Source organism: Salmo trutta, chromosome 30 (assembly GCF_901001165.1).
Source record: "Salmo trutta chromosome 30, fSalTru1.1, whole genome shotgun sequence".
Classification (NCBI taxonomy): domain Eukaryota; kingdom Metazoa; phylum Chordata; class Actinopteri; order Salmoniformes; family Salmonidae; genus Salmo; species Salmo trutta.
This window is the reverse complement of record NC_042986.1, coordinates 31,050,863-31,074,732: the sequence shown is the minus strand read 5'-3', so window position 1 is coordinate 31,074,732 and position 23,870 is coordinate 31,050,863. Positions and strand designations below refer to the sequence as shown.

At 44.1% G+C, this 23,870-nt stretch overlaps 1 protein-coding gene across 2 annotated transcripts; it reads right to left on the bottom strand.

Annotated features, from left to right (window-relative positions):
• Positions 1-1,960: 1,960 nt before the first annotated feature.
• Positions 1,961-23,655, bottom strand: LOC115168503 (uncharacterized). 2 transcript variants are annotated; one of them, XM_029723854.1, is made up of 8 exons: positions 23,182-23,653; positions 22,066-22,123; positions 21,482-21,569; positions 20,990-21,360; positions 20,591-20,791; positions 20,322-20,489; positions 16,607-16,738; positions 1,961-3,171 (listed from the first exon to the last, which is right to left on the bottom strand). In XM_029723854.1, the coding sequence occupies exons 1-8, from the start codon at positions 23,295-23,297 to the stop codon at positions 2,596-2,598; spliced, it is 1,710 nt and encodes a 569-aa protein (XP_029579714.1). In that variant the 5' UTR covers positions 23,298-23,653; the 3' UTR covers positions 1,961-2,595. The 2 variants fall into 2 exon arrangements, with proteins under 2 accessions (XP_029579714.1, XP_029579715.1); XM_029723855.1 differs by lacking the exon at positions 20,322-20,489 and having other exon boundaries at positions 23,182-23,655.
• Between the last annotated feature and the right edge of the window lie 215 nt (positions 23,656-23,870).

Below are 23,870 nucleotides of genomic sequence, written 5' to 3'. Positions count from 1 at the left end.
GGCTCTACACCACAGAACGTGTGTTATTTGGATTCCACTCGACATTAGACCACTTGAGATGTGAAAAGGGAAGACTTAGGTGTGGGGGCAAACTGTCCCTATAAGTGTGTCAGTTGTTGCTCTGTGGTCAGTCACTGTGGTTAAAGCTCAGTGGTTCTGGATGAAATTAACAGTGTGAGGCAACCTGAGGCAGACTACTGCTTCGCTTGAACAGTGTCACCGCTGACAACAAGAAGAAGGCCATTTTACCCTGCCCTATCAACCGGCTGAGCTCAATACAACTCTACAAGATGAATATCAGAGTCAGAAAGTTGGTCAAGATCTCCCAGCATATAACTCTGATACATGTACTTCAGATGTATAGTGAGTGATTGCTCTATGACACTTTCATCCAAAGACCCTTCCAGTTACAAGACATCTTCAGTGTGTGTACCTGTGCTTAGGGGCAACTTCTACCTTGAATACCAAGGAGCAAAAAGTGTACAGGAGAGTGTTGAGTTGGAGCCAAGATCGCCTCCTCCAGGTCAGAGCATGTTAACGTACACGTACTGTATAGACCTGGGCTACATGACAGATTTTTTGCTCAAAGTCAAACCATATCTGCCCTGCCCGGCAACAGAGAGAGGACCTGTTTGATATGTTTGCTTAAGGAGAGCTAATCACAGCCAATCTCCCAGACTCCCATCTGCTTCTATTACATAATTCCCAGCACAAGGTATGTGTGTGTGTCTGTGTGTGTGCTTGTGTGTGCGTCTGTATGTGTTTGTGTTTAATCCTTCCATGAGTCTCTGAGGCTTGGATTTAAACTTGTTAAAATCAGTAATATAGTCAAACCCTTTTTACCACCAGTGACGTCATCGGTAATGTCATCAGGGGGTTGGAACTTAGAAGTGAAGCCATCCTGGAGTCTACACACTTCTTCTCTCTGTCATCTTTGTGAGAGTGTGTGTTTTCATACACAACAATGTTTGCGTACAGTGTGTGTGTGTGTGTGTGTGTGTGTGTGTGTGTGTGTGTGCACGTGTATCTGTTATTGTGTGTTATCATGTTATTTTGGGGGGTTGTGTGTCGCTCTGTACACAAGCTATGCTTTATTAACGGTACCATATTTATACAAAAATAAATCTATATGTAAAATGTCACACAAATGGTAAGGTAAGGTGAACAGTGACACTGTCATTCAGTTCATAACATGATGCTCAGTTTGGTCTGGTTGGGACCTGTTTGAGTGTGGCTGAGAGGGTGCAGTCCAGACTGGGTTAGCCAGACTGGCTCTGCGGTAAAGCTCAGAGACGTAGGATAGATAGGGTTCTGTTGAGTCCAGTGGTGTAAATGAGGGGAAACCCCTCAGGTTGTCCTGTGTGGCTCAGTTGGAAGAGCATGGTGTTTGCAATGCCATGGTTGTGGGTTCAATTCCCATGGGGGACCAGTAAGAAAGTGTATGCACTCACTGCTGTAAATCACTCTACTGTGTACAAGAGTGTCTGATAAATGACTTGAGCTGTAACCCTTGAACCTGGGCTCCTATCCAAGGTTCAACTAGCCTGGAACTCATATATGGGCTTCCCCAGTCAGAACCATTCCCACCACTGGTTGGGTCTGGTGTCTGACCCTGGGTTGAGATACTGTTTAAACCGGGTGGTAGAATGCATAACATTTGCTGCTTGATTTGACCAGTAGGTCTCGTTGCTATAGAGCGTGTTTACCCAAAGTCGGTCCTGGGGCCCCCCCATGGTGTGATTTTTGGGTTTTGCCTTAGCACTACACAGCTGATTCAAATAACCAAAGCTTGATGATGAGTTGGTTATTTGAATCTGCTGTGTAGTGAAACGGCAAAAACCAAAATGTGCACCCAGGGGGGCCCCAGAAACGAGTTTGGGAAACCCTGCTATGGAGTATCACAGAACGAGTCATAATACCCATAAAACCTAGAGGTCAAACAGGGGAATGGTTCCAATCGTTTTTCTACCATACATTTTCCCCATAGGAGTTCTTAGAAACACTTCAAATAAGGGCTGTGTTTCGTGTAAGCATACCCTGGTGTGAAGTTTTGATAAGTGTGTAAATCTCTATAGACAAGGTGAATTCTATCAATATATTTAACTGTATTTCTCCCCCAAAAATGAAATTCTAATTAGTTGCTAATGTGGCTATCATAAAGAACTACAAATGCCATGATGATCTGGACGAGACTGCCCAATTGAGGCAAAGGTAAGAATCTCTGGATTTACTATCTAATGTTAGCTAAATGTAGTAAGGAATTAATTGGCTAATTTCTTTAAACTGACAATTCTGTGAACTGTCTGGTGCCATTTTTAAATTGACGCAATATCTGTTAGCAAAAGTGTCAGCTAGAGATGAGAAAAATGTGGCTTGGTGCAGGGGATTGCAGGGATTTGTAGTTTTGCATGATGTCTATTTTGATGCTAATTAGCATTTTCAAATCTGAGAGTAAATATGAGACTAATATATTGGTAAAATTCCCCTTGTGTGTGTGTGTGTGTGTGTGTGTGTGTGTGTGTGTGTGTGCATGTGTGTGCGTGTGTGTGTGTGTGTGTGTGTGTGTGTGTGTGTGTGTGAGCCAGTGTCTCTCAGCTACAGGCCAGTGACATACATCTCCATCCCGTCGTTGAAGGTGAATATGGTGGTGGTGCTGGCACTGTTGGCCCCCTGTTTCACATCGCTGATGGTCTCATAGAAGTTCTCCCCCCCAGGCAAGGCCCTGGATGGAGGAGCCGGGGGGCATGCTGGAGGTCCCTGGGGGCATGGGGCCTCTGGAGACGAGGCTCCCTGCTGTGGAGGCTTCTTCCTGGGCTTTAGTGTAGCATTCGCCCCCAGCACACCGTTATTGGTTCCTGCCCACTCACGTTTCTGGTGGGAGTCGATAGTGGCGTACGCCGGGTCCGACTCGGCCACCACACAGGAGGGCCAGGACCTGTTGCCGACGGGCTCGTAGCAGGGCTCCTCATGGGATCGTGCCTGGCCACCCTGGATCCCCCGACTGCCACCCCATGCCCCGTTCCCTCCCTCATTCCCTCCTGCTCCTCCTCCCCTACCTCCTCCATTCTTCCCCCCAGAGCAGTGGTTGCGGGGGAGGGTCTTGGCCTCGCTGTGGTCTGGGGAAGGTTTCTTCTTCTGTGGTTTACACACGGTGGAGTAGGTATCTGTGATCTGAAGATGAGACAGAGAGAGGGAGAGACAGTTAGCTATCACATATAGTACAACTGTTAAAGTTGTGGCTACACACATCTTACACATGCAGACTTGTTCAACAGGGAGAAGGCTATAACACAGCTTATACAGTCTCACTTACAGTACATGGAAATATGACTGACCACAATGATTTACTTAAGAAGTTTAGTAATTTAATGTCCTAAATTGTCTTTTTTTATTATACATACAGTGTATTCGGAAAGTATTCAGACCCCTTGAATTTTTTCCACATTTTGGTACGTTACAACCTTATTCTAAAATGGGCTAAATAGTTGTGTTCCTAATCAATCTACACACAATCTACACACAATACCCCCATAATGACAAAGCAAATGTATATATAAAAACACTGAAATATCACATTTACATAAGTATTCAGACCCTTTACTCAGTGCTTTGTTGAAGCACCTTTGGCAGCGATTACAGCCTCGAGTCTTCTTGGGTATGACGCTACAAGCTTGGCACACCTGTATTTTGGGAGTTTTTCCCATTCTTCTCTGCAGATTCTCTCAAGCTCCTTCAGGTTGGATGGGGAGTATCGCTGTACAGCTATTTTCTGGTCTATCCAGAGATGTTTGATCGGATTCAAGTCCGGGCTCTGGCTGGGCCACTCAAGAGACTTGTCCCGAAGCCCCTCTTGTGTTGTCTTGGCTGTGTGCTTAGGGTCATTGTCCTGTTGGAAGGTGAACCTTCGCCCCAGTCTGAGGTCCTGAGCTCTCTGTAGAAGGTTTTCATCAAGGATCTCTCTGTACTTTGCTCCGTTCATCATTCCCTCGATCCTGACTAGTCTCACAGGCGCTGCCACTGAAAAACATCCCCACAGCATGATGCTGCCACCACCATGCATCCCTGTAGGGATGGTGCCAGGTTTGATCAATTGAAACAGGATTCACCTGATCTAAATTTCGAGTCTCATAGCAAAGGGTCTGAATACTTAAGTAAATAAGGTATTTCTGTTTCTTATTTGTAATAAATTTGCACACATTTCTAAAAACCTGTTTTTTCCTTGTTATTATGGGGTATTGTGTGCAGATTGATGAGCTAAAAAAAACTATTTCATCCATTTTAGAATAAGGCTGTAACGTAACAAAATGTGTAAAAAGTGAATGGGTCTGAATACTTTTCTAATGCACTGTACTCTGTAGACAGGCCCATGCCAAAAGTGTAACACTGTATGAAAATCCCTTGGGGTCTGAGAGAGCTAGAGAATGAGAGAGATATGGAGAACGATAGGTAAAGACAGAGATATGGAGAACGATAGGTAAAGACAGAGATATGGAGAACGATAGGTAAAGAGAGAGATATGGAGAACGATAGGTAAAGAGAGAGAGAGCTGTTTGCTCAGCAAGAATTTCCCATGAGCAGTAGAGCAGAGGTGCCAGTCCGGGTGTGAACATGGAAGACACCCATGACCGTATCCCAAAATCCTTTGGGACACCTCTCTCCTAATAAAACTATGACACAGGAATGCCATGGAGGTCACAACCTCAGTTAAATGAAATGCCTCTGCAAGGTTCTACACATGCCATTTGGTTGTGAAAATGTTAAAGACTTAAGAGCTCTAGTAGTTACTCACTCACTCACTCACTCACAATCAAACTCTCACTCACAATCAAACTCTCACTCACTCACTCTCACTCACAATCAAACACTCACTCACTCACAATCAAACTCTCACTCACTCACTCACAATCAAACTCTCACTCACTCACTCACTCACAATCAAACTCTCACTCACTCACTCACTCACAATCAAACTCTCACTCACTCACTCACTCACTCACTCACTCACTCACTCACTCACTCACTCACTCACTCACTCACTCATTGAGAAGCATGTTTTAGTGTTTTGGCTGGCATCCAGATCCCTGACACACCATTCTATTTTCTCCACTACTTGTCCGTGTTGACTGTGGTGAAATGTAACTGGTTTATCCTGTGGTTAGGTAACTCTGCCACTCAGCCAGCCACAGCACACAGCAGGCTGATAACACAGTTTACTCAAGCTTATCCTGCCTGGGAAAAATGGGTCAGGTTACTGCACTGTGCAAGTAGTGTCAACACACACACACAGGCCTTGCATACTTTAGGTGCAGGCTGACACACAGACAGTCACGGGGGCAATAAAAACCTCACCATATCATCAAAGGCGCTAGGCCTGCTGTACGTTTCACATGTAGAATACAAGTGTTGAATTGAGCATACAGTGCATTCGGAAAGTATTCAGACCTCTTGACTTTTTCCACATTTTGTTACGTTGCAGCCTTATTCTATTTTTTTAATGTATTTTTTATTCACCTTTACTTAACCAGGTAGGCTAGTTGAGAACAAGTTCTCATTTACAACTGCGACCTGGCCAAGATAAAGCAAAGCAGTGCGACACAAACAACAACACAGAGTTACACATGGAATTAACAAACATACAGTCAATAATACAATAGAAAAAGTCTACATACAGTGTGTGCAAATGAGGTAGGATAAGGGAGGTAAGGCAATAAATAGGCCATAGTGGCGAAATAATTACAATATAGCAATTAAACACTGGAGTGATAGACGTGCAGAAGATTAGTGTGCAAGTAGAGATACTGAGGTGCAAAGGTGCAAAATAAAATAAATAAATAACAGTATGGGGATGAGGTAGTTGGATGGGCTGTTTACAGATGGGCTATGTACAGGTGCAGTGATCTGTGAGCTGCTCTGACAGCTGGTGCTTAAAGCTAGTGAGGGAGGTATGAGTCTCCAGCTTCAGTGATTTTTGCAGTTCGTTCCAGTCATTGGCAACAGAGAACTGGAAGGAAAGGTGGCCGAAGGAGGTATTGGCTTTGGGAGTGACCAGTGAAATATACCTTCTGGAGCACATGCCAAGGGTGGGTGCTGCAATGGTGACCAGTGAGCTGAGATAAGGCGTGGCTTTACCTAGCAAAGACTTATAGATGACCTGGAGCCAGTGGGTTTGGCGACGAATATGAAGCGAGGGCCAGCCAACGAGAGCATACAGGTCGCAGTGGTGGGTAGTATATGGGGCTTTGGTGACAAAACGGATGGCACTGTGATAGACTGCATCCAATTTGCTGAGTAGAGTGCTGGAGGCTATTTTGTAAATAACATTGCCGAAGTCAAGGATCGGTAGGATGGTCAGTTTACGAGGGTATGTTGGGCAGCATGAGTGAAGGATGCTTTGTTGCGAAATAGGAAGCCGATTCTAGATTTAATTTTGGATTGGAGATGCTTAATGTGAGTCTGGAAGGAGAGTTTACAGTCTAACCAGACACCTAGGTATTTGTAGTTGTCCACATATTCTAAGTCAGAACCGTCCAAAGTAGTGATGCTGGATGGGCGGGCAGGTGTGGACAGTGATCGGTTGAAGAGCATGCATTTAGTTTTACTTGCATTTAAGAGCAGTTGGAGGCCACGGAAGGAGAGTTGTATGGCATTGAAGCTCGTCTGGAGGTTAGTTAACACAGTGTCCAAAGAAGGGCCAGAAGTATACAGAATGGTGTCGCCTGCATAGAGGTGGATCAGAGAATCACCAGCGGCAAGAGCGACATCACTGATGTATACAGAGAAAAGAGTCGGCGCAAGGATTGAACCCTGTGGCACCCACGTAGAGACTGCCAGAGGTCCGGACAACAGGCCCTCCGATTTGACACACTGAACTCTGTCTGAGAAGTAGTTGGTGAACCAGGTGAGGCCGTCATTTGAGAAACCAAGGCTGTTGAGTCTGCCGATAAGAATGTGGTGATTGACAGAGTCGAAAGCCTTGGCCAGGTCGATGAATACGGCTGCACAGTATTGTCTCTTATCGATGGCGGTTATGATATCGTTTAGGACCTTCAGCGTGGCTGAGGTGCACCCATGGCCAGCTCGGAAACCAGATTGTATAGCGGAGAAGGTACGGTGGGATTCAAAATGGTCGGTGATCTGTTTGTTAACTTGGCTTTCGAAGACTTTGGAAAGGCAGGGCAGGATGGATATAGGTCTATAACAGTTTGGGTCTAGAGTGTCTCCCCCTTGAAGAGGGGGATGACCGTGGCAGCTTTCCAATCTTTGGGGATCTCAGACGACACGAAAGAGAGGTGAACAGGCTCGTAATAGGGGTTGCAACAATTTCGGCGGATAATTTTAGAAAGAGAGGGTCATTTTGCAGCTCTTTCAGAACATCAGCTGTCTGGATTTGGGTGAAGGAGAAATGGGGGAGGCTTGGGCAAGTTGCTGTGGGGGGTGCAGAGCTGTTTACCGGGGTAGGGGTAGCCAGGTGGAAAGCATGGCCAGCCGTAGAAAAATGCCTATTGAAATTCTCAATTATCGCGGATTTATCGGTGGTGACAATTTTTCCTAGCCTCAGTGCAGTGGGCAGCTGGGAGGAGGTACTCTTATTCTCCATGGACTTTACAGTGTCCCAGAACGTTTTGGAGTTTGTGCTACAGGATGCAAACTTCTGTTTGAAAAAGCTAGCCTTTGCTTTCCTAACTGCCTGTGTACGTTGGTTCCTAACTTCCCTGAAAAGTTGCATATCGCGGGGGCTATTCGATGCTAATGCAGTACACCACAGGATGTTTTTGTGCTGGTCAAGGGCAGTCAGGTCTGGAGTGAACCAAGGGCTATATCTGTTCCTGGTTCTACATTTTTTGAATGGGGCATGCTTATTTAAGATGGTGAGGAAAGCACTTTTAAAGAATAACCAGGCATCATCTACTGACGGGATGAAGTCAATATCCTTCCAGGATACCCGGGCCAGGTTGATTAGAAAGGCCTGCTCGCTGAAGTGTTTATGGGAGCGTTTGACAGAGATGAGGGGTGGTCTGTACTTAGAATGGATTAAGCACATTTTTTCCCTCATCAATCTACACACAATACCCCATAATGACAATACAAAAACAGGTTTTTAGAAATGTTTGCAAATGTATAAAAACACCAAAATCAGAAATACATTATTTACAAAAGTATTCAAACCCTTTGCTATGAGACTCCAAATTGAGCTCAGGTGTATCCTGTTTCCATTGATCATCCTTGAGATGTTTCTACAACTTGATTGGAGTCCACCTGTTGTAAATTCAAATGATTGGACATGATTTGGAAAGACACACACTTGTCTATATAAGGTTTCACAGATGACAGTGGATGTCAGAGCAAAAACCAAGCCATGAGGTCAAATTAATTGTCTGTAGAGCTCCGAGACAGGATTGTGTTGAGGCACAGATCTGGGGAAGGGTACCAAAACATTTCTGCATCACTGAAGGTCCCCAAGAACACAGTGGCCTCCAACATTCTTAAATGGAAGAAGTTTGGAACCACCAAGACTCTTCCTAGAGCTGGCCGCCTGGCCAAACTGAGCAATCAGGGGAGAAGGGCCTTGGTCAGGGAGGTGACCAAGAACCCGATGGTCACTCTGATAGAGCAGATGTGTTGTTACCTACCCTTACCACCTGGGGGCGGCCTGTCAGGAAGTCCAGGATCCAGTTGCAGAGGGAGGTGTTGAGTCCCAGGGTCCTTAGCTTAGTGATGAGCTTTGAGGAACGCTGAGCTGTAGTCAATGAATAGCATTCTCACGTAGGTGTTTCTTTTGTCCAGGTGGGAAAGGGCAGTGTGGAGTGCAATAGAGATTGCATCATCTGTGTATCTGTAGGGGCGGTATGCAAATTGGAGTGGGTCTGGGGTTTCTGGGATAATGGTGTTGATATGAGCCATGACCAGCCTTTCAAAGCACTTCATGGCTACAGACGTGAGTGCTACGGGTCGGTAGTCATTTAGGCAGGTTATCTTGGTGTACTTGGGCACAGGGACTATGCTGGTCTGCTTGAAACATGTTGGTATTACAGACTCGGTCAGGGACAGGTTGAAAATGTCAGTGAAGACAGTTGCCAGTTGGTCAGCGCATGCTCGTGTACTCCGAGCATGCGCTGACCAACTGGCAAGTGTCTTCACTGACATTTTCAACCTGTCCCTGACCGAGTACACGTCCTGGTAATCCGGTGAAGCATGGTGGTGGCAGCATCATGCTGTGGGAATGTTTTTCAGCGGCAGCATCTGGGAGACTAGTCAGGATCGAGGAGTTTAAAGAGCAAAGTATAAAGAGATCCTTGATAAAAACCTGTTCCAGAGTGCTCAGGACTTCAGAGTGGGGCAAAGGTTCACCTTCAAACAGGACAACGAACCTAAGGGGCTTCGGGACAAGTCTCTGAATGAACCTGATCGAACATCTCTGGAGAGACCTGAAAATAGCTGTACAGCGACGCTCCCCTTCCAACCTGACAGAGCTTGAGAGGATCTGCAGAGAAGAATGGGAGAAACTCCCCCAAATACAGGTGTGCCAAGCTTGTAGCGTCATACCCAAGAAGACTCGAGGCTGTAATCGCTGTCAATGGTGCTTCAACAAAGTAGTGTGTAAAGGGTCTGAATACTTATGTAAATGTGATATTTCAGTTTTTTTTAAATACATTTCTAAAACCCTGTTTTTGCTTTGTCATTACAAGGTATTGTGTGTAGATTGATGAGGGGTAAAACACTATTTAATACATTTTAGAATAAGTCTGTAACGTAACAAAATGTGGAAAAAGTCAAGGGGTCTGAATACTTTCTGAATGCACTGTATATATTTTATACTCTGAAAAAGCTCATACAAGAGAAGATAAACAAAAAGAGTTCCTCTTTTCATAAGATTCAACATGAAATCTCTCTCCTGTCTCTCTCTCACTGTCTTTCTTTATCTCTCTCTCTTCCTGACAGACTTCGAGCCACACGTATATACCCTGCCCCCACAAATCTGTGGTGATCTTTTTTGATAAACAAAGACCCTACCATGCGCTGTGTGTGGGCTCTGTGCAGTCATTCTGTGTGTGTATGTTTGTGTGTGTGCATTTGTGTGTGCGTGTGTGTGTGAATGTGTGCGTGTGTGTGTGAATGTGTGCGTGCGCGTGTGAATGTGTGCATGCGCGTGCGCTCTGCAGCGTTTTCAGCAGAGGAAGGAAGTCGAAGTCACAAGACGATGGGGGTTTCAGAACTTCAGTTGTTGAGGAAGCTTGTACGGTATTTTTTTTACATTTTTTAAATTCTCCTCCTACTCTTCTCCTCGTCTCTAAGATACTGTTCATGTCTGCTCTCTGTGTGTGACAGAACTATTAACTTAGCACCAAAACTAATTTTGAGATATCTTAGTATTTCCGTTATTTTGTGGATATCAGAAAATACGTAGTGAGTTTCAGAATGTTTTGTCTGCATTATGTATGTTAGGGGATAAGACCCAGTTTGGGAGATCTGATTGGTTGAGAGCAGGCCAGCGCCTACCAAAGGCAAGTGGAGGAGTGGAGGAGCGAGAGGAGAAGGAGGAGTGGAGGGTAGTGGTGGAAATTCAACTGACACACTCCAGAGTATACTAGGGTGTGTCTGAACAACAGAGAGAACAAGAACATTATTGAAGAGAAAGAGGGATTAATAACTGCTTATTTTGTTTCATAGATGATTTTATAGCTAATATATTCAAACTACATAGGACAAAAATACATGAAAGAGGGATAAAGGGGGAAGATGAGAGAAAGGGAAAGACAGAGACAAACAGTAAGAGACAAAGAGAGTGAAAGATTTAGTGATTGAGGGAGAAAGAGGTAGAGAAACCCCTTAAACTCCGCTCCCAGCATCACAGCAACAGGAGGCAGTGGCTCAAACCTGTCTTATACCCAGAGACAAGGAGTTAACCAGCTCATCAGCTGCTTCTTCCTGACTCGGGAGCTAAACTACAGCTTGGTCATATGTAGCTTGCTCCTGCTGCACTTTCCTCATAACATCCTGTACACTATATATGGACAGAGGATGACTCAGTGTCTTCCTGTTACATTCAGTTTAACAGAGGCAAGGGGATGTAAAATGTCAATAAAGTCTATATGTGTGGAAACCTAAAAGAAGGAAATGAAAACGATCTGGAAATAAATGGAAAAACGTGCAATACGGACTCCCCTGGGGGACATTTGTAGATGACCTATGTTACACATTCAGAAAAAGAGTTTAAGTCAAGTTAGAACCTGTCTATTTAGGTGAACATGGAAGAACGTGGCCCTCCGAATTTAATCCTGAACCCCACCCTGAAGCTAAAACAGTCAACACAAACTAACAATCCCCAGACCACTGATCACTCCCTTAAGACACGGACACAACGGCAGCGTTTGCTGGCCGAGAGTACATAGGACCTCTGAACACAGTACCAGCCATCATTTTCAAACTGATTCTATAGATAGCAGGTGGTCCCTAAAACACGCCGTGCTGAACGAACGGCAGACAAACAGCAAATCGAATGTTGATTTGCTGTTTGTCTGCCGTTCATTCAGCACGGTCGGTGTGGGTGGAGAGAGAGACACATTCACAGCCCAGTAAGCTGTACAACTGTCACACCCTGATCTGTTTCACCTGTCTTTGTGTTTGTCTCCACCCCCCTCCAGGTGTCACCCATCTTCCCCATTATCCCCAGTGTACTTATACCTGTGTTCTCTGTTTGTCTGTTGCCAGTTCGTTTTGTTTCGTCAAGTCTACCAGCATTTTTTCCCGAGCTCCTGGCTGTCTCTAGTTCCTGTTTTCTAGCTTTCCCGGTTTTTGACCATTCTGACTGACTTGACCCTGAGCCTGCCTGCTGTTCTGTACCTTCAGACTCTGCTCTGGACTAGTGACCTCTGTTTGCCCTTCACCTGTTGTTTGCCTGCCCCCCTGTTTTTGTAATAAACTTTTGTTACTTCAAAACTGTCTGCATCTGGGTCTTCTCCTGAGCCTTGACAACATCAGAAATTCATACAGATGGGCCCAAAACAGCACAGATGAATACCAGAAAGCAACCAATAACCAGAAACTTACAGTAAAGAAGGCATCAATCTAGACTTAAAAACCATCAACAATATATTCAGGCAAACAGCAAAAGAAGCACAAATGAAATGGACAAAAAAACGAACCAAAAAAAACTACAGATGACAACAGAAGAACAATATTAAACCAAAAGCACAAAGACCCAAATAATGGTGAAATACTCCATCATTAAAGCTCTATAAACGTACACTAAGAACCAAAAGAGCCCAGGACAACAGCAAGCAACTGACACTAATTGAGGAGTCCATAAACACAAACAACTTCTGGCAAAAGTTGGAAAACCCCCCAAGAAATCTAAACAAGAGGAATTAGCGATACAAAATGGTGATATATGGACAACCTATTTTAAAACAAAATGTATGCAATTGCAGAACAATGCCACATTCATGAGAAGTTGAATGGATTGAAAAAAGCTATGAAGGAAAACCTAAATCCATAGACTTCCCAATTATTATAACAAACTTCAGGCCCTCAAATTTTAAAAAGCATGCGGATCAGATGGTATCCTAAATTAGATGCTCATATTCACTGGTGCAAAATGTAAATGGGCTACATTAAAACTGTTAAATTTGAGCCTGAGTGTAGGTTATTTCCCTGACATCTGGAACCGAGGACTCATAACCCCAATCTCTAAGGAAGGAGACAAATTCGATCCAAACAATTAGAGGCATTTGTGTGAATGGTAACCTGGGGAAGGTTTTCTGTAGTATAAATGTAAGAGTTCTAAACTTCCTTAATAAGCACAATGTCTTGGGTAAAAGCCAAAGTGGATTTATACCTAAACATAGCACAACCGATTGTATTTACACCCTAAACACCCTGATAGATAAACATGTCCACCAAAATAATACCAACATTTATGCTATCTTTATTAACTTCCAAAAATAATTTGATACTATTTGGCATACAGGATTGTTCACGAAGTTATAGAAAGTGGTGTTAGGGGTAAAACATATGACATAATTAAATAAATACGTGTAGCATCACAATTGGCAAGAAAACAACAGAATTCTTTAACCAGGAGCGGGGCCTTTGCCAGGGTTGCAATCTATGCCCTGCGCGCTTCAATATTTACATCAACGAATTGGCCATTTTTGAAGAATCCTCAGCCCCTGGTGTTAGTCTCCACAATTCATAGGTTAAATGCATGCACATATTCACAGATGACCTGTGCCTGCTGTCATCCTCAGCACATGGCCTACAGCAGAGCCTGGACCTGCTAGAACAGTACTGCCAGACCCGGGCCCTGGCAGTAAACACCAAAAAGACTAAAATAATGATTTTCCAGAGAAGATCCAGATCTAAGGGAATTAGACCAAAGTTCTCAATCGGTACAACATATAAAGAGTACTGCACACACTACAATTACTTAAAAATAAGCTCAACTGGACACCTAAATGAGGCAGTGAATGAACTGAGACAGAAAGCAAGGAGGCATTCTACGCCTGACCCAAAATTAAGGACAGCTTTGACTATGTACAGAGTCAGTGAGCATAGCCTTGCTATTGAGAAAGGCCGCCGTAGGCAGACCTGTCTCTCAAGAGAAGACAGGCTATGTGCACAATGCCCACAAAATGAGGTGGAAACTGAGATGCCCTTCCTAACCTCCTGCCAAATGTATGACAATTTAGAGACACATATTTCCCTCAGATTACACAGACCCACAAAGAATTTGAAAAAAAACCCAAATTTTGATAAACTCTCATATCTATTGAGTGAAATACCACCGTGTACATCACAGCAGCAAGATTTGTGACCTGTTGCCACAAGAAAAGGGCAACCAGTGAAGAACAAACACCATTGTAAATACAACCCATATTTTTGTTTATTTATTTTATCTTTTGTACTTTAACTATTTGCACATCATTACAACACTGTATATAGACATAATATGGCAATTTAAATGTCTTTATTATTTTGTAAATTAATGTTTACTGTTCATTTTTATTGTTTATTTCACTTTTGTTTATTATCTATTTCACTTGCTTTGGCAATGTAAATATATGTTTCTCATGCCAATAAAGCCCTTAAACTGAATTGAATTGAGAGAGAGAGAGATAGGGAGGGAGGGGTTGCTTTACCCTCCTGACTCCAGAATGTCTCATTTCAAGAGACCCTCTCAAGTATCCCATAACTCCCCATGTCAATCATTCCAATTACTTCTGGTCTGGAACCGAGCGAAAAGTGGAACTGGCCAGAAGTAGTGCACTACATGAGGAATAGGGTGTCACTTGGTCCTATAGTTTGACTGATATGTTAGAGCTAAGGGTCAGGGTGTAGAGGTTATGGGTTATGGGTCGACCCCCATATTGGGGTTCCACATGGCTGTAACCCGACCCTGCAGTTTAACCACAGACCAGGCCCCTGACCCAGTTTGACTCAGGAAGACATGGACGTCAAAGGTTGTCTGTGTTATGACGGTACGGCCAATCAAAGAGGAGGTCTCTTAGTAAACATGACCCCCTCTGTCACAATTCACACATAAAGCTAACCAGACCTGGGTTCAAATACATGTGTATTTGAGTATTTGCTATTTAAATACATGTTTTCTGTGTATTTTAGTAGATTTGCCCGGTCGGTCTCTCAGACCTTGTATGTGTGTCCCTCTGGTCTTTTAGTGGTTCCAAAGGTCAAAACCAAAACATTTGGTCAGTCACTATCGTCTTGGCCTTTGGAATAGCCTGCCAGAGAATCTGAAGGCCTCAGAAACTGTAGACATTTTTAAGAAAGACCGTAAGATAGATATTTTTAGCCATGCTTTTACACTGAACAAAAATATAAACACAACATGTAAAGTGTTGGTCCAATGTTTCATGAGCTGAAATAAAAGATCCCAGAAAAGTTCTACATGCACAAAAAACATATTTCTCTCAATTGTTTTGCACAAATTTGTTTACATCCCTGTTAGTGCGCATTTACATTTACATTTACATTTAAGTCATTTCTACTTTGCCAAGATAATCTACCTGACAGGTGTGGCATATCAAGAAGCTGATTAAACAGCATGATCATTACACAAGTGCACCTTGTACTGGGGACAATAAAAGGCCCCTCTAACATGTGCAGTTTTGTCAGACAACACAATGCCACAGATGTCTCAAGTTTTGAGGGAGCGTCCACCAGAGCTTTTGCCAAAGAATTGAATGTTAATTTCTCTACCATAAGCCGCCTCCAATGTCGTTTTAGAGAATTTGTCAGTATGTCCAACCGGCCTCACAACCGCAGACCACGTGTATGGTGTCATGTGGGTGAGCGATTTGCTGAGGTCAACATTATGAACAGAGTGCCCAATGGTGGTGGTGGGGTTATGGTATGGGTAGGCATAAGCTACGTACAACAAACACAACTATTTATTTATTTTATCTCATTCTATATAAATATAATACATTTGTCTCTTTATTGTATTCTTGTCTATCTTCATTTGTTATTTGTATAGAAAACTTGTGTTCGCCTTTTATTCTTTTATTTCTTTCAGCACTTTGAAATGCATCCTCTGTAGACGTGCTACATACATAAAGATTGATTGATTGAAATGCATGGGTGTCACGACTTCCGCCGAAGTTGGTGCCTCTCCTTGTTCGGGCGGCGGTTCGGCGGTCGACGTCACCGGCTTTCTAGCCTCCACCGATCTACGTTTCTGTTTCTATGTGTTTTGTCTTGATTGTACACACCTGGTTTCCATTATGTTATAATTTATTCCCTATTTAACCCTCTGGTTCCCACATGGTTGTGTGCGTGTTTGTTCTTTGTTATGTGGTCGCTCTTTTGTGTTGAGCTGGATTATTATTCCCTGTATGGAATTAGTTTGTGATTATTTGCGAGTAAAGTACGTTTTTACTCAGTTCTGTGTCCTGCGCCTGACTCCGTCCTACCCGCTGCACACTGACACACTGTCACGCTCTGGCCATAGAGAGGGTTTTATTCTCTATTTTGGTTAGGCCAGGGTGTGACTAGGGTGGTCATTCTATGTCCTTTTTTCTATGTTTTGTATTTCTTTGTTTTGGCCGGGTATGGTTCTCAATCAGGGACAGCTGTATATCGTTGTCTCTGATTGGGAGTCATACTTAGGCAGCCTGTTTTCCTTTGGTTTTTGTGGGTGGTTACTTTCTGTTTTGTTGAACCTGACGGAACATAGTCGTTTTGTTATTTTGTTTAAAGTGTTCTCAGTAAATAAATTCATGATGAGCACTCACCACGCTGCGCCTTGGTCTACTCCTTGCAACGGCCGTTACACACATGACAATGGGAGAGTATTTGACTCAGTGTATTTGAGTATTTTCAAATACTTTCCAAGTGTATTTCCAAATACATTCCAATATTCAACTACTTGTTTTTTTTCTTCAAAGAAAGGTTATCTGAACACATGTTTTGAAATGTATTTTGAAAAGTAATTGAAATACCTGAAAGTATTTGAACCCAGGTCTAAAGCTAACACACATTTACTGTACACAAACCATATATACCTCAGCAATGTACACACACAAATCCCGCCCTGACACAAATGCCTTGTCCACCCCCACACACCCACACACACAGTCACATCCATCACCTCCATGGCTGTAGGTGTGTATCCCTGTCCGTTCTCCCCCGGGGGTGCAGGCGCTCGGTGCAGGGTGATGATGTCATCATCCTCTGGGGGCTTCCAGATGTACTGTTCCCCGTTCCCCATAAACACCGTCTCCTGGTGGACACACAGAGAAGAGAGGTGAGGGCTCAGCTGGCAGCCTGGTCGCCAAGGCCCATATTCACTATTAGAGCCTCAATGGTAGCACTGCTAATCTAGGATCAGTTGATTATGTGGACCTGATCCTAGACCAGCACTCGTACTCAGGGCCCAAATCGGTTATGTCTTTGACCAACTCCTTTATAGTTGAGTATAGGCCTTGTAATTAACAACATCCGGTATAAATCCCAGCAAAATAACTCAATGAAACAACTGTTTTGCATACACACACGCAGTAGATTATCTCTGGTAGGTAACCTCAGCTTTATGTCCGGCCTGCAGATACATAGACAGTCGACACAGGATGCCCATGTAAAACAAACACTGAGTGTGTGTGTTCTCTTGTAAATATTTATCCAGAGGCTTGTGGGAGTAGGAAGTGGTACGCTTGTCGGACAGGTAAACACAGTCCACACTGAACAGCAAAGAGTGGGAGGAGTGTTTGTGTGTGCGCGTTTGTGTGTTTCAGTCCACAAACAGGTGGCTCTCATGTGACTATCTACACACATCCGTCCCACCACTGGACTTATAGGACAACGGTGAGGGACTGTGTTTGTAAAGAGGAATGACATGGTTGTTGAAATGGTTTGGGTTGTGCATATGGATCAAATTATGTTCTGGCATCAAATCATGTCTGTTCACACATTTGTAAGTGGACATTTAGAGTACCTGCAAATGTCTCCCCATTTTACAGCATACAATCTGTATGCAACTGGTTTAGTCTCCCCTCCACCATATTACTGTGTCTCTTGTCCTTCTAGTTGGTATTTTTCATATAAATATAACTGATCACAACAAAAGACTACTGGTGATAGAGAGAGAGCAAAATGTTTTGGAGGAAATTGAGATGGTTAATGAATCATTTGTGTTTCATATACACATGGCCCCCAGATCAAAGATCCTACCCACGTGTGTGTGTGTGTGTGTGTGTGTGTGTGTGTGTGTGTGTGTGTGTGTGCGTGCGCACGTCTCAGAAGACAGCCCACACAGCGCACAGCTGTCCAGAAATCAGACAGCAATCATAACCACAATCAGATGCTGCCATCAAATCAGATTTTCTTCTTCATCTGTGGATATTTTTTAACTCTTGGTCGATTAGTCAGATGTTTCTCAGCATCAAGTGATAAAAACGTCAATCTTTATTTAGCTGAAAGAACTGTGACTTATATTAAACTTAAAATATCTACCATCTATGGTTTCAGTGATTTATTCATGTTTTTATGAGCAACATTAGTAAACGCAATTAAAGTTCATTAAAGTTCCTGAGAAGTTTGTTAATTGTGCTTGTTAATACAATCTCATAGTTAGAGGTTTCATTTATATTCTAAAAAACGATTGCACACACAAGAATACACACGACTTGGCAGCCAGCCAGGCTCTTGCTTAATCGGCCCCTCAGCTTCACTAGCCACTCACACAACATGTCCTCCACAGAGCAGGAGAAGGGCGGGGACGCAGGCTCACACACACACACACACACACACACACACACACACACACACACACACACACACACACACACACACACACACACACACACACAGACACACACAGACACACACAGACATAGACACACACACACACACACACACACACACACACACACACACAGACACACACACACACACACACACAGACACACACAGACATAGACACACACACACACACACACACACACACACACACACACACACACACACACACACACACACACACACACACACACACACGCTATGGAGCACATCCACACAGAGTACATAGGCATCAACATGACTACAAACAGGAGAGCACGCTCACTGGCTTTCTCCAAAACACACACACTAAATTGACAAAAACAAATTGTCTCTCAAAGGCACACTGGAGAGTGTGAGACGACACATAATATGCACACACAGTTGTATTTATATATACATATACAGTACTGTCAAAAGTTTGGACACAGCTACTCATTCAAGGGTTTTTCTTTATTTTTACTATTTTCTACAATGTAGAATAATAGTGAATACATCAAAACTATGAAATAACACATATGGAATCATGTAGTAACCAGAAAATTGCTAAACAAATCAAAATATATTTTAGATTTTAGATTCTTCAAATGCCGGCTCTCTATGGCAAGACGCATCATTCACCCAAGGTTCATCAAAATTCGTCCAGTGCTGTCTGAGATATCTCATGTGACTAACGTACGAACTAACGGACGGATGGAGACAGATCCACAGTCCCCTCCCCTGATTTCGTCATGGGGGACAATAAGTAGATCATATACAATATCACAGACCCACCACTAAAATAACATCAATCTATCCAAACGTGTGACGGAGCAAATTACATTCGCCCTGTTCATTCACACACTCACGCATGCATGCCTTCTCACACACACACACACACGCACGCACGCACGCACACACGCACACTCACACACACACTCACACACACGCACGCACGCACACTCACACACTCACACACTCACACACGCACTCTCACACGCACACGCACATGCACACACACACACACAGTAAGTAAGTAAGTAAAAACAGGTAGGACTGCCAAGAAAGTTTGATCTTTATCCAATCATTGTCCCTCCATTTCCCTCCTTCAGTGCAGCCCCCAAATTGGCCTTGACTGTTTATAAACACTATTTCCAACAGGCTTATCTGGTGAGAAATGATATCAAGCCCGGGCACACTTAACAATGAGATTGAATCATGTCGGTGGGACATAGTCTAACAAAGAATAGTCTAAAGAATGAAAGATGGAGAGTTCGTCATCCCGTTAGACATCATCTGTGAGGATCTGACTTTTAGTAACGTTGACAGATACTGTAAGGCCATTCGAGGCTGTGCTCATGTGGCTGGAAATAGAGATCAAGATCAGGCCGGAACTGCTCCATACACACTGATCTAAGGCCAGTTTCACATTTTTCCTCCCAATGGTTAAGATTAGGATTGGGATTAGGGTGATCTGATGCTAGAGTTGTGGCTAGGTGAAGCTTCAACCTGGAGCGTTAGAGATCTACTCAATTCAACTCAATTCAAAGGGCTTTATTGGCCTGGGAAACATACTGTATGTTTACATTGCCAAAGCAAGTGAAATAAATAATAAACACAAGTGAAATAAACAATCAAAAATGAACAGTAAACATTATACTCTCCCTCTGAGCTCAAACACTAGATAATGAGTAGAAAGAAGAACAATCTGTAGGACATAGTTCCCTCTGGTGGATAAATGGTAGAACTGACCGGTTAATATTGCTGCCATTCACAGCATTTTTTTTAACCTTTATTTAACTAGGCAAGTCAGTTAAGAACAAATTCTTATTTTCAATGATGGCCTAGGAACAGTGGGTTAACTGCCTTGTTCAGGGGCAGAACGACAGATTTTCACCTTGTTAGCTTGGGGATTTGCTCTTGCAACCTTTTGGTTACTAGTCTAACGCTCTAACCCCTAGGCTACCTGCTGCCCCTATACGCACAAGCTGGTGAAGAATTACACCGTATATACAGAATCTCTGTCCATAAGTGCCCTCCTGGGGAAGTACCTTCGGGAAGACGTGCAGGTGGAATGGCTCCAGCTGTTTCCGTGGAAACTCCTGGCTGCGGGGCAGCAGAGGGGGCGGGGCAGAGGGTGACTCTCCCACACTTGATTGGACACTTGATTGGTCATCTGACTCTGTGTTCCCTATCTCGTTCTTCGTTGCCTTGTTCACCTTAATACATTTTACTTAATTAGAAATGAGTACAAATTCATATCAAATTCATATAATGTTCCAGAGCTCCATTGGAAAGCAGTTGTAAAAACACTGTTTACCTTCTTGACCTTCCGGATGGAGGCGTACTCTGCCGTTACTGGGTCCTGAATGGCCAGGGAGGGAAGGGAGGACAAGAGCGAGCCGCTAGATCCGTTAACACCGTTAGCACCATTGGGCCCCTTCCCTCCTCCTCTACCAAGAGTGCTACAGCCATTAACAGCCCCTCTGCCGTTCCCTCTGCCGTTCCCTCTGCCCTTCCCCTGTCAGATACACATAGATACACATACAAACACACAGAAGTGAAAGGTCCTGGTTATTCCGTTGGACCAACCAAAGAAAAGCGAAATAACAAAAATAACAGTCATTTTTACAGGAAGGCGTTCACAATGTCAAGTGTCTCCAATGATGACTTGATGTCAACACTTCTATTGGGTAGCTGTCATAGCATAAATACGCACATTTCCATTCCCATTCCCGTTTCGGACCACGTTGGTGCGGGTCCCATTGGGGCTCTGTGAGGCCCTTAGTGTTGCCGGGGTGTTGGCCGACGTGGGAGGGGGAGCGGGGGGCACCATGTCTGCCTCTCGAACCCCTACAACCTCATACAGCCCATCATCAAGGCAACGAACGGGCGAGTTCCGGATTCCCACCTCAGTGTAGGTGTGGTCTCTGACCCCGTCTCCTCCTCCCCCCTCGGGGTCTCCCTCCCCCACTGGTCTGTTGGGGATCTGGGGCAGCTGGCGGACCAGGAGTGGGCGGAGGTCAGACGTGGAGCGACGGCTGTGGAGGAGGAGCAGGTCCATACTGGCTGGACGGTTCTTACCCCCACCTAGAGCAAGTGAGAAGGAGGGGGACCTTTATTATTGGGTCATTGTTATACATGGTTTCCATCTCTGCTATGTACCGCCAGTTTTCATTATTGGCAGTTGATTGTTAGTATTATTACTTACTGTTGCCGTTGCAGGGCAGGCGGTTGATCTCATGCAGCCTGGTGTCAGATTTACTCATGGAACTGTTCTTGGGCTGACGGAGAGCACCCTGCAGAGACAGAGCAAGAGAGAGAGAGAGAGAGAGAGAGAGAGAGAGAGAGAGAAGGGAAGGGAAGGGAAGGGAAGGGAAGATAGAAACAAGAGAAGGGAAGATAGAAACAAGGGAAGATAGAAACAAGAGAAGGGAAGATAGAAACAAGGAAAGATAGAAATAGAGATAGGTACATAGAGACTGGTCAGTTAGATGTACTGTACATCTACAGGGTGGTTCTAGATGTGTTTGAAATGCCTGTTGTTTGGTTCCCACCTTCTGCTAAAAATGAGGGTGAAAAGTATTTAAACTTTTATGCTGGGTGGTGGAGTGAGCACTCAAAGTCATGTGACAGGAAGTAAAAATGCAATTTATTGAGAGGGTCGATAACAAATAACGGTGAAGGGATTGTGGTAGGTCTGAAACACACAACAAAAAACATACAAATGAAATGAGGACTTAGAAGGGGTGAGGAAAAGAGAAGGGGGCTGTGTGGGAAGTGAAGATAACTCACCATCTCTACTGAGGTGCCCTTCTCTCCATTGGACGCAGGATGTTTGATCTTGTTTTTCCTTGGGACACGAAGTAACAGTGATTACTACTATGTTATTATTAACCCTGTCTCTGCTGAGTTTCACTCAGAGCTGAGAAGTAAACATTCCTTCATGGTTGAGCACATTTCCACACGCTCCTATAGGCGCTCTGGGAACGTTCTGTAACCATGGGGGATTGTTGATTTCAGTTCAGCGAAGATGAAGGAGAGGAGATGCACATGTGCACCTATAGTACACACGTGCAGAGTCCACTTAGTACCATTGAGATGCCCCGGGGACTCAAGGGTCTCTCTCTTCAGCCCACGACACACCACCCCTCTCTAGACACCTCTCAGCTCTGTCTACCCCTGGGGAACCGTGGGCAGGTGTCTAAGCCTCCATATCCCACAGGACTGTCACACTATAACAACACATTGGAGGCAGGAATTCGGCACAAGAAAAATAAATGGTTTTCCAAACTAAAAAGAGTAAAGAGGAGCCTTTTTTCCAGACAGTGTGTGGCAACACCAACATATTTATTTCATTGGTTACATTTACAGATTCCTTAACATTAAGCTTAACATTGAGCTACAGTTCATCTCTATGTCTGGTCACAGTGCATATCCCCTGGCAACAAAGCCACTGAGGGTTGAGTCTCATTAGTCCCTGAAGGTTCTGTAAGAACCACACCGTACTGTGTTCCATTGCTTTTGTCTAGCGAGAGGGAGCCCTGTTCCCTAGACTGTGGATGTGCCCTGCCCGCTCCACTGTCCTAGGAAGAGCATTTCATCTGATCTGACAATACAAGCCATTAACATTCATCACACATTCTCTTCTCAGGACGCACGGAGGGTGGGATGGGTGAGAAGGAGCAAAGGGAGGGAGGATGGATAGACATTGTGAGATGGAAGACAGAGTGTGAGATGGGAGAGAGGGAGAGATAAAGAAAAGAGGAGATTAGGAAGAGGTAGAGAGAGGGATAAGAGAGAGAGAAAAAGCGATTGGGAGAAAGTGAGAGAGAGAGAGCAAGAAAGAGAGCGAGTGAGAGGGAGCGAAATCTATGAGATGTGTCAAATGTGTTGGCAGTGACCTCTCACCTCTGGCAGCCCACACAGACCACCACGATGAAGATTGTGACCACGAAGGCTGATGCTGCGGCGATGGCCCCTAGCAATAGCATCTTACGGTATGGGTCGTCCGTCCCAGAGGCCATAACACACACACTTAGACACACACACACTCAGACACACACTCACAGACAGAGGGTGCTCAGGAAAACCTGCAGGGGAGGGGTTGGGAAAAGAAAGAAAAACTATGTTTAGGATCTACTTTGTTTTCGCTATTTTTACTTTTGACAGGCCTCGTGTATTACTGGTTAAATAAAGGATGTGTTTCTGATATGAGGTTTGTGATATGAGGAGGTTTGTGATATGAGGAGGTTTGTGATATGAGGAGGTTTGTGATATGAGGAGGTTTCTGATATGAAGAGGTTTGTGATATGAGGTTTGTGATATGAGGAGGTTTTTGATATGAAAAGGTTTGTGATATGAGGAGGTTTGTGATATGAGGAGGTTTGTGATATGAGGAGGTTTGTGATATGAGGAGGTTTTTGATATGAAGAGGTTTGTGATATAAGGAGGTTTGTGATATGAAGAGGTTTGTGATATGAGGAGGTTAGTGATATGAGGAGGTTTGTGATATGAGGAGGTTTTTGATATGAGGAGGTTTGTGATATGAGGAGGTTTGTGATATGAGGAGGTTTGTGATATGAGGAGGTTTTTGATAT

Excerpts from the sequence above, each read along its gene's own strand:
- LOC115168503 (XM_029723854.1), bottom strand. The coding sequence starts at position 23,297 with ATGGCCTCTGGGACGGACGACCCATACCGTAAGATGCTATTGCTAGGG. Across the intron at positions 21,361-21,481 it reads CCTGCCCTGCAACGGCAACA|GTGGGGGTAAGAACCGTCCA; the intron begins GTAAGTAATAAT and ends CACTTGCTCTAG. Across the intron at positions 20,490-20,590 it reads CCATCCGGAAGGTCAAGAAG|GTGAACAAGGCAACGAAGAA; the intron begins GTAAACAGTGTT and ends AAATGTATTAAG.